At 39.2% G+C, this 13,852-nt stretch overlaps 1 protein-coding gene across 2 annotated transcripts in view; it reads right to left on the bottom strand.

Annotated features, from left to right (window-relative positions):
- LOC145984238 (uncharacterized protein C12orf56-like) overlaps positions 1-13,580 on the bottom strand; it is a 178,113-nt gene extending 164,533 nt beyond the window's left edge. For both annotated transcript variants that reach the window (XM_083117817.1, XM_083117818.1), the window contains exons 1-2: positions 13,318-13,580; positions 1,981-2,131 (exon numbers count right to left, since the gene is read on the bottom strand). In XM_083117817.1, the coding sequence (XP_082973943.1) occupies positions 1,981-2,131; positions 13,318-13,415 (249 nt within the window). In that variant the 5' untranslated portion in view covers positions 13,416-13,580. The remainder of the gene's footprint in view (positions 1-1,980; positions 2,132-13,317) is intronic.
- Between the last annotated feature and the right edge of the window lie 272 nt (positions 13,581-13,852).

Raw genomic sequence — 13,852 nt, 5'->3', positions numbered from 1 at the left:
ACTGTGTAACTGCTTAAAATCGGATGCGAAATTATAAGTGATTATAATTTGATACTCTTGAGAAAACAATCCCAAGTTGAAATGAAATTCAAAATGTCGCACAACTTTTTGGGGTATCCTGTAGGGATAATTTTTGTTTCGACCATCCTGAAAACCCCTCCCCTAGAATGGAATCTTGGGGTACATCGAAGTATCCAAATGTTCTCGTGGATTGAAGATATAATGACAAATACTAAGATAAACAATGCTTGGAACTGACTACGTGCACAGAAATGAGCACTTCGAGCAGCGCGACTCAGTGTTTCACGGAATTTTTCTGACATATCTGTACTTGCAAATATGGAAAATTATATGCCGTTTTAAAGCTTTAGAAATAATCTAAATCTTTCATTAGGATTATTTTGTCGAATCACGTTATTTAAAATTTATATTCAGCCTAGAATTGAAACCTCATTCTCCAAATTCATCATTTTCCGACTTTGAAAGTAAATATCTTAAGCCCTATATAATATATAGAGTATATCTATATACCGTTGTGTTTACTGGAGTATTATAAATAAATAAAAAAATATTTGCTCTGGAACTCCTATTCGTTAAGAAGTTACAAGCAAATTTTTGAGAACGTGCGATTTTGCACTTTTGGGGGGCGCAGGGGGTAAACAAGAGGGCACTTGGGAACTTTTGTAAAAAATGGTCCCCCTTATAAAATCCAAACGTCAGCCAAAATTCAGCTTTCTCATTATTTGTTATATGTGAGGTCCTTATTGGCCCTCAGCTTCAGTTACAGCTTCTCTCTCTCATCTTTCCCTTCCTTTGTTTACACTCTCTCTTCTTTTCTCAATATCTTCCTTTCTCTTTCTCTCTTTTTCTCTCCTTTGTTTACACTCTCTCTTCTTTTCTCAATATCTTCCTTTCTCTTTCTCTTTTCCCTTTTTCTCTCTCTCAATTTCTTTCATCCTTTTAGAGCATTTGGATTCTACATCATCCCTTCAATTTCCTCATACGTCTGTCCGTGTGCGAATCTTTAAAGCTCCGTCAAATTACATATCAACTCCGGGGAAAGTCGATTTCAGCTGATGTTTAGTTCCCATTAGAGAAAACATTTTCACAGGAGTTCCCAACCGTCCCCCTCACTTGCTCCCCCCCTGTCAAAATCGCACATTCTCAGAAATTCGCTTACAACTTCCGAACGAATAGGTGTTCCGAAACAAATCTCTTTTTGCTTTACTTCTAATAGTTCAGGGGCCACAATGGTGTATATACGTACTCCATATATTACATAGTTCTTAAAATATATATTTCCAAAGTTGAGAAAAGGCGAAGTTTTGTGATGCGTTTTGAATTCTCGGCTCAATAGAAGTTTTGATTGACGAAATTCGGAAAAATGATCCAAATATAAACTGTTACCGTCATTTTATCTTTCATCCAATAGACCAGAGGGAGGGGGAATTGAGAATAATCTCTAAAGTAATCATTATCCCATACTTTCAACACTACAGGATACCACAAAAGTTGCATGTTATTTTATACCTGATCTCAGTTTTGAAAATTTCATTCAAATTTTTATCGAATTAGAGCCATTTATAATTTTGCATCCCCTTTTAATTAAAGTGTACAGAATTCCTTAGGAAGGGGAGGGGGAAGGTAAAGTCTGACTATTTAGGAACGTAAATGGTTCTTGTGGATATTTCAATATATTCAATTTTGTCACCCTGGATAAATGAATATGTTCTCTGAATGAAAAATTGTGTCACGTTGTCACATTTCCTTGCCGCTTTGTCGGTGCAGGGTGTCACAAAAGCACCACTTGTAGAACATTGTCTTTGCATCATTGTGCAGAACCCATATCTATTTTTGCCCTGTCAAAAAAATACTTCATTTTATGATCGATCAACTTAAGAAGCTTTCGTCGAGATTATTAGTTATTACAAATATTAAAATTATATGTTATAATGATGCATAGATTAAACAAGGACCTACCGCTCGTATGCTGGTGACATCGGAAAGTCGAACAACTTCTTGAACCACTCTTGGTGGGTGATCGGTGAGGAAAACTGACTTGCTCGTCAATATTACATGTTTGAAAGCCAAGCCTTCTCTTGCAGCTCTCACCACACATGCTTCATAGTACCTACGACAAATAATATAAAAATAAGAAACGTTCACAATATCAAAAGTTAATAAGATTAATGGAAAGCACTATAAACAATTTGAATAATTTAATGTGTATTTTCACGATGAAGAAACACTATTGGTGCTTCAAAGGTTCGTTAAAGTATGTTCTTAAGTTCGCTTTATGCTCAGATAGGCTAATCGCGACTGGACCACTGTGCAATTGCCACAATTGGTGCTGCTGTTGCGCAAATAATGCACATTGTTGCATGGATAAAAATAAACAAAATGTCATATCTACAGCATTCTCTTGGATTCTTAGCATTGTAACATGAACTTACACTCTGGCATTCCTAAACTCAAAGGTTTGTTTCCACAGCGTCGTCGCCTTGTAATCAAGGGATCTCGGGTTCGATACCGTTGGAGACACATAGTGGTTTGTATTGCACTTTAAACCGTATTTCTAATCCAGATTAGCCTTTCTGTTCATAAATTGAACTTAAAACACTTTAAAAATTTGTTGCCATAGCAACATATGTTTTCCACCTGTTCCATCCCTGAGCACGATCAATGCTCTCTTGACCAATTTCCTTCAGGTCCATATTAATATAGTCACTCCATCTTCATCTTGGCCTTCCCACAGGTCTCTTATCATCACGTTTCCTAACAAAAACCCTGCAAACATTTCTCTCCTCTCCCATACGTGCTACATGTCCTGCCCGCCGAAGTCTTTGTTTAATAATTCTATTATTATTAGGGGATGAATATCGGTTATGCAGTTCAGAATTATGTAACTTTCTCCACTTCGGTGTCGTTTCATCCTTATTAGGTCAACATATCTTTCTTATGATATTACTTTCACAATTAGCCGACCTTCGTGGCCTTGTGTTTAGCACAACGCGCTACGACGCTACGGGTCGTCCCGATTTCCATTCCCGGCCTGGGCATCCCTTGTAAGTGCCCCATCATCAATTTAATTGTATCATTACTCATCCTCATCTTCGCGATTAGCTGAAAGTGGCAGAAAACTGACCTTAAATAAACCATATCAATCAATCAATAAAAATGTGTTAAAACATACTATTTAATTTTCAAAGGGATTGTCACCTTTAGCTACCCCAATAGAGTTTTCAGCAGGAAAATATAAAGGATTCCATTGGGAATGAACCAATGTCAATATTATACATTTAACGATAAAACATAGCAGTTATTGATCTCTAAAATTTGTACTCACGTGCAAGTACAAATCATTCTGCTCATTGTATACAATGTAGAATTGCACTGTATTTAGTGTTACCCACGGGACGAGACGGGACAGGCTTTTAAAAATTCGAGACGAGACGAGATTGATCATGTGTCCCTTTGACAAACGAATATTTTCGAGACGAGACAGCATTTTACAGCATTTCCACGAGACGAGACAGGCCAAAGTCTCGTCTCGTGGGCAACACTAACTGTATTATAAAAAGAAGCTGTACACTACTCAAAAGGCTGCTTTACACTCAATTTACAGTACAATTGGAATTGTAGATGCCCATATCATTGATATGGCATTAATGCACACGCTATCGAACGAGATTAGATTTTCACGTACAATAGGCAGACGCAAGAACGAGATATGCGTTCTGCTCCTTCGTCCTACTTTCGCTTTCGTTTCTAGTCCAATCCATTAAATTCCATCTCGTGACTTCATTTCGAAAAATAATCAATAATAAATCAAAGCAAGAAATTTTCAGAAGAATTAATATCTTCTGGAATAATTTCACACATGGAACCCAAAACGTGTAAATTGAAACAAATATTTATATTTATTTGACTTCACTAACACGTTAACTTGCATAAAGTGTGAATGACGCACGTCAGTATCTTGAAACACGTCGGTCAATTGATGGGTTTGGTTTATTTTACTTCACTTGAACTTCAACAGTGTTCCATTTTTGAGTTTGAGTTTTGAGCTAGGCTAATCTGGACTGTTTGAAAATGGATCCGAACCACTACGTGCCTCCACAAAGTATCTAACCCAGGACCACTTGATTACAAGGTGACGACGTTACCACTACGCCATCGGGGATGCCCAACAGTGCTCGAATTGAAATTGAATTTAAAATTTTGGGTGCGTCAGCACTTAGGCTATTTTGCACCCGTCGCGTTATACGGGGTCCAGCCCCTTACCAGAACTAAAATAACATAACTGTAATGTCGTTTAACTAAAAGCTGAGGCTGTAAATGGGCACTCAGCACACACAAGGACAAAACACAGGACAATACACACACAGTCCTGCAAAGATTGAACTGGCCGTCGGTCCAGACGCCAGAGCCTCGTTAGTCTGCAAAATGCAGCCCAGGGTCCAACAGTGTTCGAGTTGACCAAGTTGAAAGGGAAAGGGGGAATGATGTATTCAACATTTAGGTAATTTTTAAAAAGTTATATCCCTAGCCTACTTCATAGAAGTCAATTCGAAGTGTACCATTATAGTAACCATAGCAACGAAGTACAAAAGTTGCTGAATTGTTTGATTAATTTGGTTCATTTTAGTTCACTCTTCTGTCAATCTTGGCTAATCGCGGAGGATAAAATTGATGATGGTGTACTCACAAGGAACATTCATGCCCAGGACGGAATTATACAGTCATGGACAGTTCTGGGTTTTAATGATTCAATAGCAAGTCACTGGGTTTGTTACAACACAGAAATGTCCGTGACTGTACAAGAAATTTCAAGAGTGGTGGGAGGGGGAATTACCCTGCCGCTCTCCATCAAACCGACTCGACACGTATACATTCATTTCTAAATGAAGCGAAACCGGCATTGTGACTAGTATTCCTTTTATTTTTAGACAGTTCAAATATATAGTTTTATTTATTCCCTATAAAACTTTCACTTTAATGGATTCCAAATATATTTTAAAACAAAAATATTCTCGAGGTCGTGAAATATTCACGCAAGCACAAGTAATTTTAGTTCGTCCCAATCCTTTCCTATATTTATCATGCATCGATTATTTCAATGAACTTTTGTGTAGGAAGACGTCACGATCTTATCAACAACTCGATTCACGCTTCAGAGGAAACTTTGACGAATATGACGTCAATGGTTGCAAATATGTATTAACCAATCGGCGTTCGTAAAACCGTTCCGGTATTTCTAACAGAAGAAAATCACTCAGGATACGGCTCTATTAATAGAACATACTTCCATTCGGAAATGACGAAAGAAATCAAACTACAGATGGTGTTAGCAAGGCTGATATCAGAGTAGAAAGCTTCACGTCAAAATTATCAATGGCTTTGATAAAATATATACTCTATCCTGGAAATCTCTGGAGCAAGGCAGCTGCGTATGCTGCGAGAGGTGAGGAAACGATTGGGCGGAGCGAGGCAGTACACGCTGCTGCAAAGTTTGGTAACTGCTTTCCTTTCCTCCTCCACACAATCCTGTTCCCTTGCATTGGTTCATTGGTTAAGCACGCTCGAGTCACTACTTGCGCAGAGGCTTGATTTCGTTCTCTCGCTCCAGAGATTCCCGGGACAGAATATAGTAATAATGAAACCAAGATATGTATCCATTTCTGAACAAAGTGTACACATATATTCTGAACTTCTAACTTATAATATTTAGAGACTTAAAAGCATAGAAATAAAAAATTGATAAGGATCATATTGTACACATTTACATTACTTATTCATTCAACAGGCCTCTGCTCAACATAAAGACAAATAGGTTTCTAAAAGCTCTCTACTTTGTGTAATTAGGCTGTTGCCAAATTGTCTATCGTGATGGCGAGGCTGAACGATGATGGTAGATGAAATACATCAAAGGCGGATAGCACATATCAGTGTACAGTCACCGGCAATAAAAATGGGACACCTAGATCCTGAAATACACGCTTCCCTGCAATGTGTTGTGTGTTACCTAACTCTACGGCGACGGTAGAAGTTGCCATTGAAAGTTTGCTATTAAAATTCACTTATCGTCGCAGAGGTAGGCTATACACAGGGAAGAGAATATTTCAGGATCTACGTCTCCAATTTGTATCGCCGGTGATCGTACATTTTCACCAAATGCCCAAGGCATGGAAACAGTTATGAAAATGATTAGTGTGACGAAATTTGAAGATTGTCAATTATGTAACCCGGTACTATGATTTGCGACTATCTTGAAAAATTTGAATATTTGATTCCTGGTGTTGGCACCATGTAAATTAGCTTCTATGAATAAAACTGTTTTTCGCAATGTATTAAATTTTCCTATTTTACGTGGCTTGTCTACTTTTTAGCTTGAATGTGATTGCGATAATTAATAAATTAGGGAACGTTCAGAGACCGGGCCTGGAATGAAGTTTCCAGGTTTTTGCTTGTGCATCTTGCATATCCAGCCTGTATTGGTGGTTGCCTAAGCTGTAGGATATTTCAGCTTTAACAACGAAACTAAATCACATAATTGGAGGCGTTTCTTATTATTCATCTGCATTTTTCTTTTCTTTTCTTCTAATTTTTCTCTCCCACTAATCATCATTATTTTCTATTGTTGCTAGGCACGTTTTCTTTTCAAATTTCTTTAAACAATTTTTTATGTGTGGTTTGTCTGGTTGAATAATTATTATTTATTTGAGAATTTGCACTATTTATATCGCATTGAGTTTACGTTTCGAATTACTCCCAAATCGTTTCTGACATTCTATTCACTAATATTACGAATGCAATAGATCAATGTGAAGGGTTCATTGCACAAGCGGCATAAATTCATTCAAGACAGTTGTGAGAAAATACACATTTAGATAGCTTAGTACGTACTATGTTTATCTATTGGAGTACAAACAGTGGTGCCTCTACAGCAAGAATTTGAAACTTAGGAGATATTTACTTCTAGCACTGAAATGTTGGTACTACACTTCAACGTTATACATGTAACTCAATTTTCATGAAAAGTGGAGTTGCTCCACTTGTGATCTGAACCTCTCATATACCGGGTGGTCCAAAAGTCCCGGAACGGTCAAATATCGTGAGAAATACACATCGAATCGGAAAACGAAAAAATTCGTGTTTAATAAGTGAAAGAAAGCTATTCAATGATATCACACTTGATTTGGGGGAGGTTTTTTTGGCGATTTTAAATTTTATATATGGAAAGGGGGGTCTACTATATACTCTATTGAAAGGTCTTCACGTGCAGATTCCGAATCTGCAATTGCTTTCACTCTAGCGAAAATTTAAAATCGCCATACCTCCGTTCCTAATTGAGCTAGGAGGATGGTTCATAGCTCGTTGGACTCGGAATGAAGTCCTCTTTCCGATTCTACAATACAAAATGGGGATTTCCATTTAAAAGTTCACAGTTGCCCCCCGCCCCACCCACAGGGGGCGGGGGTGGGGAATCAGGTGTGATATCATTGAATAGCTTTCTTCACTTATTAAACACGTCTTTTTTCGTTTTCCGATTCGATGTGTATTTCTCACGAGATTTGACCGTTCCGGGACTTTTGGGCCACCCGGTATATGAAACTTACGTATTGATGAAGCTAACCTTTGACTACACGAACTGAAATTCGTGGCGTATTCATAAACATTTTGCAGATCAATAAATTCGAATGGGAATTTTTACCGGGAATCCAAACCAACCGTACTGAAAAAACATAATCATCTTCCAACGTTCTTATACTCTATCCCGGGAATCTCTGGAACAGGGCCACGCATAATGTTAGAGAAGGGGAGAAACCGAGTGGGCGGAGCAAACCAGTAAACGCCGCTGCAAAGGCTGGTAACGGCAGTCGCGTTTTCCCCCTCTACGCAATCCCGTTCCCTCGCAGTTGTTCATTGGTCGAGCCCTCTCAAGCCCCTACTTGCGCAGAGACTTGCTTTCCTTCGTTCGCTACAGGGATTCCCGAGACAGAGTTGGGGCCTTCCTGATGGCGCAGTGGTAGCGTCGTCGCCTTGCAATCAAGGCGTCCTAGGTTCGATACTCCGTGGAGGCACATAGTGGTTCGGATCCCACTTTAAACTGTAGGTCCAGTCCTGATTAGCCTTACTGTGCATAACGTGAACTTAAAACACCAAGTTAGTCAATCAATCCCGGGACAGAGTAGGCTATAGCATTTTTGTTCCGTTCGTTTCATATCTATTTGTTCCTCACTCACTTGCCATAGGTTACCTGTGACGTAACGAATGACACGCGTCACACACCCCTAACGGCGGCCCTGTCCAGGTATATTTTGACCCTTAAAGGACGGTAACGATATCCAGTTTAACATGGGCGGATCCAGTGGGGATAAAAAAAACACTCCTTCAGTTTTAAGTTTTCATGTTTCCCCAACGCTCTTGTAATAATTAACATAAATCACTGTGAAATGAAATTATATGTGTGAAATTATATGTGAAATATATAATTTTAGAATTACATCCATTTTTCAGGGGAGGTCGTGGGCTCACTTGCCCCCCTTCTGGACGTCCATGATGACATCTGTGTTACGTGTTCCAAGAAGGTGAACACAGAATGTAAACATTCAGACACACGTTACGGTCTTATTGAACTATGTAGCAAAATTCTCGTTTGCCATTAACACACTTTTTAAAACCTTTGCAATATATTCTATCACTGTAAGAGTTAGTGTTTTCGGTTGAACATAGGTTTTGAAAAAGGGATGTTGAAGAAAATTAAGGGATGCGCAAGTCCCTTTCGCTCCCTCCCCCTTGGCACCGCCCCTGCTGCGCATAAAGTAGACTTACTTTTACTTTTGACTGTGTCATCCATTATGCGAAACTAAGCAGGCGTTTTGCGAAGTTCAAAGCGACAGCAGACAACCACTTCAACCACTAATGTTAATACTACATAGTGTTGTATGTGAACCGAATGTAATGAATACGAAGAAGGGATTTGTCATTACAATCTCGTTTTTAAGAAGTCCCAATAGATGGCAGTGTTTTACTTATCCATCTAAAATACAAGTTTTTTAATTATTAGTTAATACTTCAAAGAAATAATAAACAAATCTAATAGAAACTAATGTATTTTGAAAACACTGTGTAGAAAAAATACCACGTTAAATTTTATTTTATGTTTGGGTTTTTTATATTGGGTTACATCCAGTGAGTTGAGTTAAAAACTTCTATTAGTTTCCAGCAGTGAAATTCACGTACGAAATATACAAAATAGATTGATAATTTTATTGTACATAAGAACAATTGATTTGTACATTTGGTTATTGTAGAGTGATCTGCAATACAAATGAGACAGCTCTAGAAATACTCGTTTCTACATATGCATATGCTGCGCCCCACTGTAAGAAGGCAAGCCTCAAATTTCCCACATTGGGTAGGAGAAACAAAGTACATTTTTACTGTGTACAAAAACTGAATTAAAAATGAAGAAACTATTACGTTCGGTTATTGTACTTGCTTCCCTGTATGCGTAGTCCGCGCCACGAAGGGAATCCACGGCCCCGATTCGTATGTCAATAATTATAATACGAAGGAATAAAACATGACGAGCTATTTTAAGATAGAATACGCTGTAATATAGCGATTTGCTTCTTCGCTTTTATAGCCATAGACATGTCCAAAGTGTAGTTCAAGTCTCGATTAGCCCTTGTGTAATATCACAGCTTGTCGTAACTTTCATTCAAAACCAATCAATGTTAATTTGGGCGCGATTTAGGCTTATTCGTTGTTTTCTGATTCTGTTACTGTCTCGTTTCATTGTCCATATTTTCATTATTAGTAAAGAATTAACGCTACACTTTTCACATGTAGGGCAGAAAGCTACTACGAGTAAATGTAAGGGTACATAGCACAGCGCACGAAGACACATTATTTGGGGCATGTGGGGCTAGAGCCCCACTCATTCTCGATCTCGGCCATTTTGGAGGTGATGTGATCAGCACCATGCTCCGGCCGCCGCCCCGCCCACAGGGTTTCCCCAGGTATCCATTGATTTGAGGCTGAGTGAGCCGCAGAGCCTCTTTATGCGGGACAAGACCGGAAAAATTCCAACCTTAGATCATCCACAACGGGAATCGAACCCGGGTCTCACGCGTGGCAGTCAGACGCCCTACGGACTAAACCACCGCGGATCCAAGGTTATTAATTAATAACAATTAATAAATAAATATTACTACAAGTAGTTATGAAAAATACAAGAACAATCTTCTAAACATATGTGTGGTGTAGCCTTACCCTTTTGACACAGTCAAAAGCAGTGTTGTTAAAGGTTCAGGAATTTTAAATACATTCAATTCCGGTGCAGGAGAGAAAATCAGTAAGCGTAAATGGATTCTGGACCGGAAAGAACCTTTTATCTGTAAAGTATTTCAATTCGGTCCAGGAACCTTTATTCCGGATCAGTTTAAATAGGGTCGAAGTTCCGAATTGAAATGAAACAATATGCAACTTGGATCGAATACGGACCTGACGATAAACAATTATCCACTTGTGAGCATGAAAGACTAATCCAGGTGCTGGCTGTCTCGAGAATCTAAGGTACAAGGTAGAAATGGGCGAAACGCAAACGCTGAAGTCACGTTACCACTCTTCATGTAGCCCCATTCTTCTCTCTTCGACAAGGGAGTTTTTTAATCTGGCCCTCGAGAGAACAACAGCGTTTTGATTTATTCCCTGCGCTACGTTTTCTACAACCGGAGTGTGACATTCCAATGTAAAACGTACTCGCGGACATTTTTAGAAGGCAACTTTTAATCGGTTAAGCCTGGTCTGTAATTGTAAAAAAAATCAATCCCGGACTGGGAGAGAAAATCAGCAAACGTAAATGAGTTCTAAACGTAAATATTTCATATTTAAAGCATTTCAATTCGGTCCAGGAACCTTTTTCCGTATCAATTTAAATACGGTCCAGAACCTTTTCTCAATGAAACAATACGCAATTTGGACCGAATTAAAACTGTGCGAGAAAGAATGTTCCGATCCTGCAACGGAACCCAATAGAACCCACTAGAATTTATGCGTTCCTGGACCTTGAACAACCGTGGTCAAAAGTACACTATAACACTTATCGAGTATTACAATGTACACCCTGTGTATGAATCTAAATAAAGGGTGTTGTTGTGTCGATCCCGTAAGCATTGCAACCCCCCTACCTTTCCATAGAAAGCTGAAGATTTTTTTTTTGCTTTAATTCCTCTTAGAGATAGACTGGATATACAGTTTCAAACGGATCCGCGTTGATTTCATTTTTGTTATTTAGCTCACCTTTCTGCCCCATTTGGCCAATTGTGACGATGAGGGGTGACATTGTGAAGGGACACTCACAAAGGACACCCATGTCCAGGTCGGGATTCGAACCAGGGCCCTTGGCGTCGTAGCGTGCTGTGCTCACTACTCCGTTAGAGCGATCCGAACTACTATGCGTCCCCTCCGGGTATCGAACCGGGAACCCCTTACTTACAAGGCGACGACGTTACCACTGCGCCATCGAGGAAACGCCACACGCGCGTTCCTACGTTCCAGAGCCTGTCTTACGCCTGCGTGGCGGCGTTGTGTTTGTTGCCAGAGTGTGGCACGTATCGCCTCTACACATTAATTGCTTTGTATAATTTGATATCAACAGCAATGCAATGCATTTGAATTGAATTGTTGTTGTTTAAGTCTACTTTGTGAACAGGAAGTCTAATCAGAAGCGGACCTACAGTTTAAAGTGGGATCCGAACCACTGTGCGGCATAGAAAAGGATTTTTGAGTTCTTAATTGAAGTTGCTGGATCATCATCTTAGATCGTTTAGAACAAAATAAATGAAAGAGGTGCAAGATTAGATCCTGGTTGGACACCAGAGTCCACAGTATATTCAAATGACTGTGAATTTACATAATAACTTCTGCCATGAAGATACGACTTCAGTAAATTTTACAGTTTATCAAATCAAAGCCAAATTTACATGCAAGGTATACCATAGTTATGGTTGCGGAAACAATAATTTTGTGAAGCCTTCTAGAATTACAATTTCGATTGACTGAACTTAGAGGAGGAAATATTTTCACCAGGATTCAATTCTAGACTGGAGTAGATGGCCCATCACTGCAAGCTAAAGGTGTAATTAGCGGATGGTCCGAAAGGAGGGGGGGGACGGATCTTCTGCCTTAAACCGACCCCCCTGGAATTCCCACTCTTCATTTGGCTTTATCATGTCACATGTACGTAAAACAACTGTACATAAGAATTGATTAATGTGTACGACTTAGGAAAATAAACTTCTAATTATTCTAATTGAATTTTAAGTTTTCATTTCACACTTTATACACAGATAGGCTAATCGGGACTGGATCTACAGTTTACAATTTGATCCGAATCACTATGTGCGTCCACCGAGCATCGAACCTGAGTCCCCTTGATTACAAGGCGATGAAGTTACAAGTACGTCACCCGAGAGTGCCTTGGTTATTCTAATGCTACAAAAATATTTCATTCACTATTCTAACTAGCACTAAACTTTTACATCATTAATAACATATTTATCGTTACATCAATATCATTTTTATACTTATGCTCGTGCAAGATATATTTAGAATGAGCATTACGGAATATAACTAGATTTTCACCGTTAGTTAATCCAAAAGGCTCTGAGACCCACTCAGCCTATTATCAAATGAGTGTAATCCTAGAGCGTGGTGCTGATCACACCTTCGCTTAGATGTCTTCATACAATGGTGTTGAGTGTACATCCGATGTCTAGCGGTTAACATTATTGTCTCATAATCAGAGGGTCCCTGTTTTGATTCCGGGCAGAGGTTCATTTCAATGGTTATTGAACCAACCACATGAAGCTATGTGATGATAAGATAGACTTAAATCCTCGTTCTCCAGATACTGAATACAGGTCTTCCTTATCTAATTGTGCATAGAAAAGTTCCGACTTGTAATCAAGGTGTCCCGGATACGATACCCGATGGAGGCATATAGTGGTTCGGATCCCACTTTAAACTGTAGTCCAGTCCCGATTAGCCTACCTGTACATAATGCGAACTTAAAATCAAACCCAAGATCAAATTGATGACAAGTTTTGAGTCACCTTTGTGCACAGATGGGTTGATCGAGACAGAAGTCATAGTTTGAAGTGGGAACTCAACTACTAAAATGTGCCACCACTAGATATCAAACTCTTGTGCATGGTGTTTACGGAAATGTGTGTATAAATAGAGTGCATCTTTAACATATTAACACCTTTTATGCTAACAGGTATGTATGAAAGCATATTGACTTACCTGATGTCATCATATACGTGACTTGGTAAACTTCTTTTGAGGAAGCTCTCCAATTTGCTGTTTCTCTTGTACCACGTGTCTTCATTACGATTTTCCATGGTGACGATGGCACAACCTAGGTCTACTGTAAACACAAATTAATCATCACATGTACTGGGTGGATGTTCTTACGAAGAATCGCTTTCAGAAAATCCCATAATTGTTTCCCTCCACTAACACGTGTTGTAAAGGCATCGAAGAGAGCACCCTTGCATCTAGCTCAAAGCCACGACGTTCACTGTCTCACGGTCACGTCTTGCATTCGCTCCCCTGCTCCAATAAAACTTGGCTTGTGGCGCGCAGTTGCAATGCACGACATCTAGCGGTTGCCTGACGAACTAAGAGTTTGTGCTTCCTCCCCTTAGTCACGAATGTTGGTTACTGGCACTGTTGTTAATACGATCTACTTTGTGGAACGTATTCACGCTATCACGATAATTTTGGGTGGAATTTAAAAGTTGTAGGGAAATTTAAGTGGAACAGGCATTTTTTCAGT

This window comes from Lepisma saccharinum, chromosome 2 (genome assembly GCF_977018435.1).
Source record: "Lepisma saccharinum chromosome 2, izLepSacc3.1, whole genome shotgun sequence".
NCBI lineage: Eukaryota > Metazoa > Arthropoda > Insecta > Zygentoma > Lepismatidae > Lepisma > Lepisma saccharinum.
Note: the sequence above shows the minus strand (reverse complement) of the source record. Positions and strands in the feature narration are given on the sequence as shown.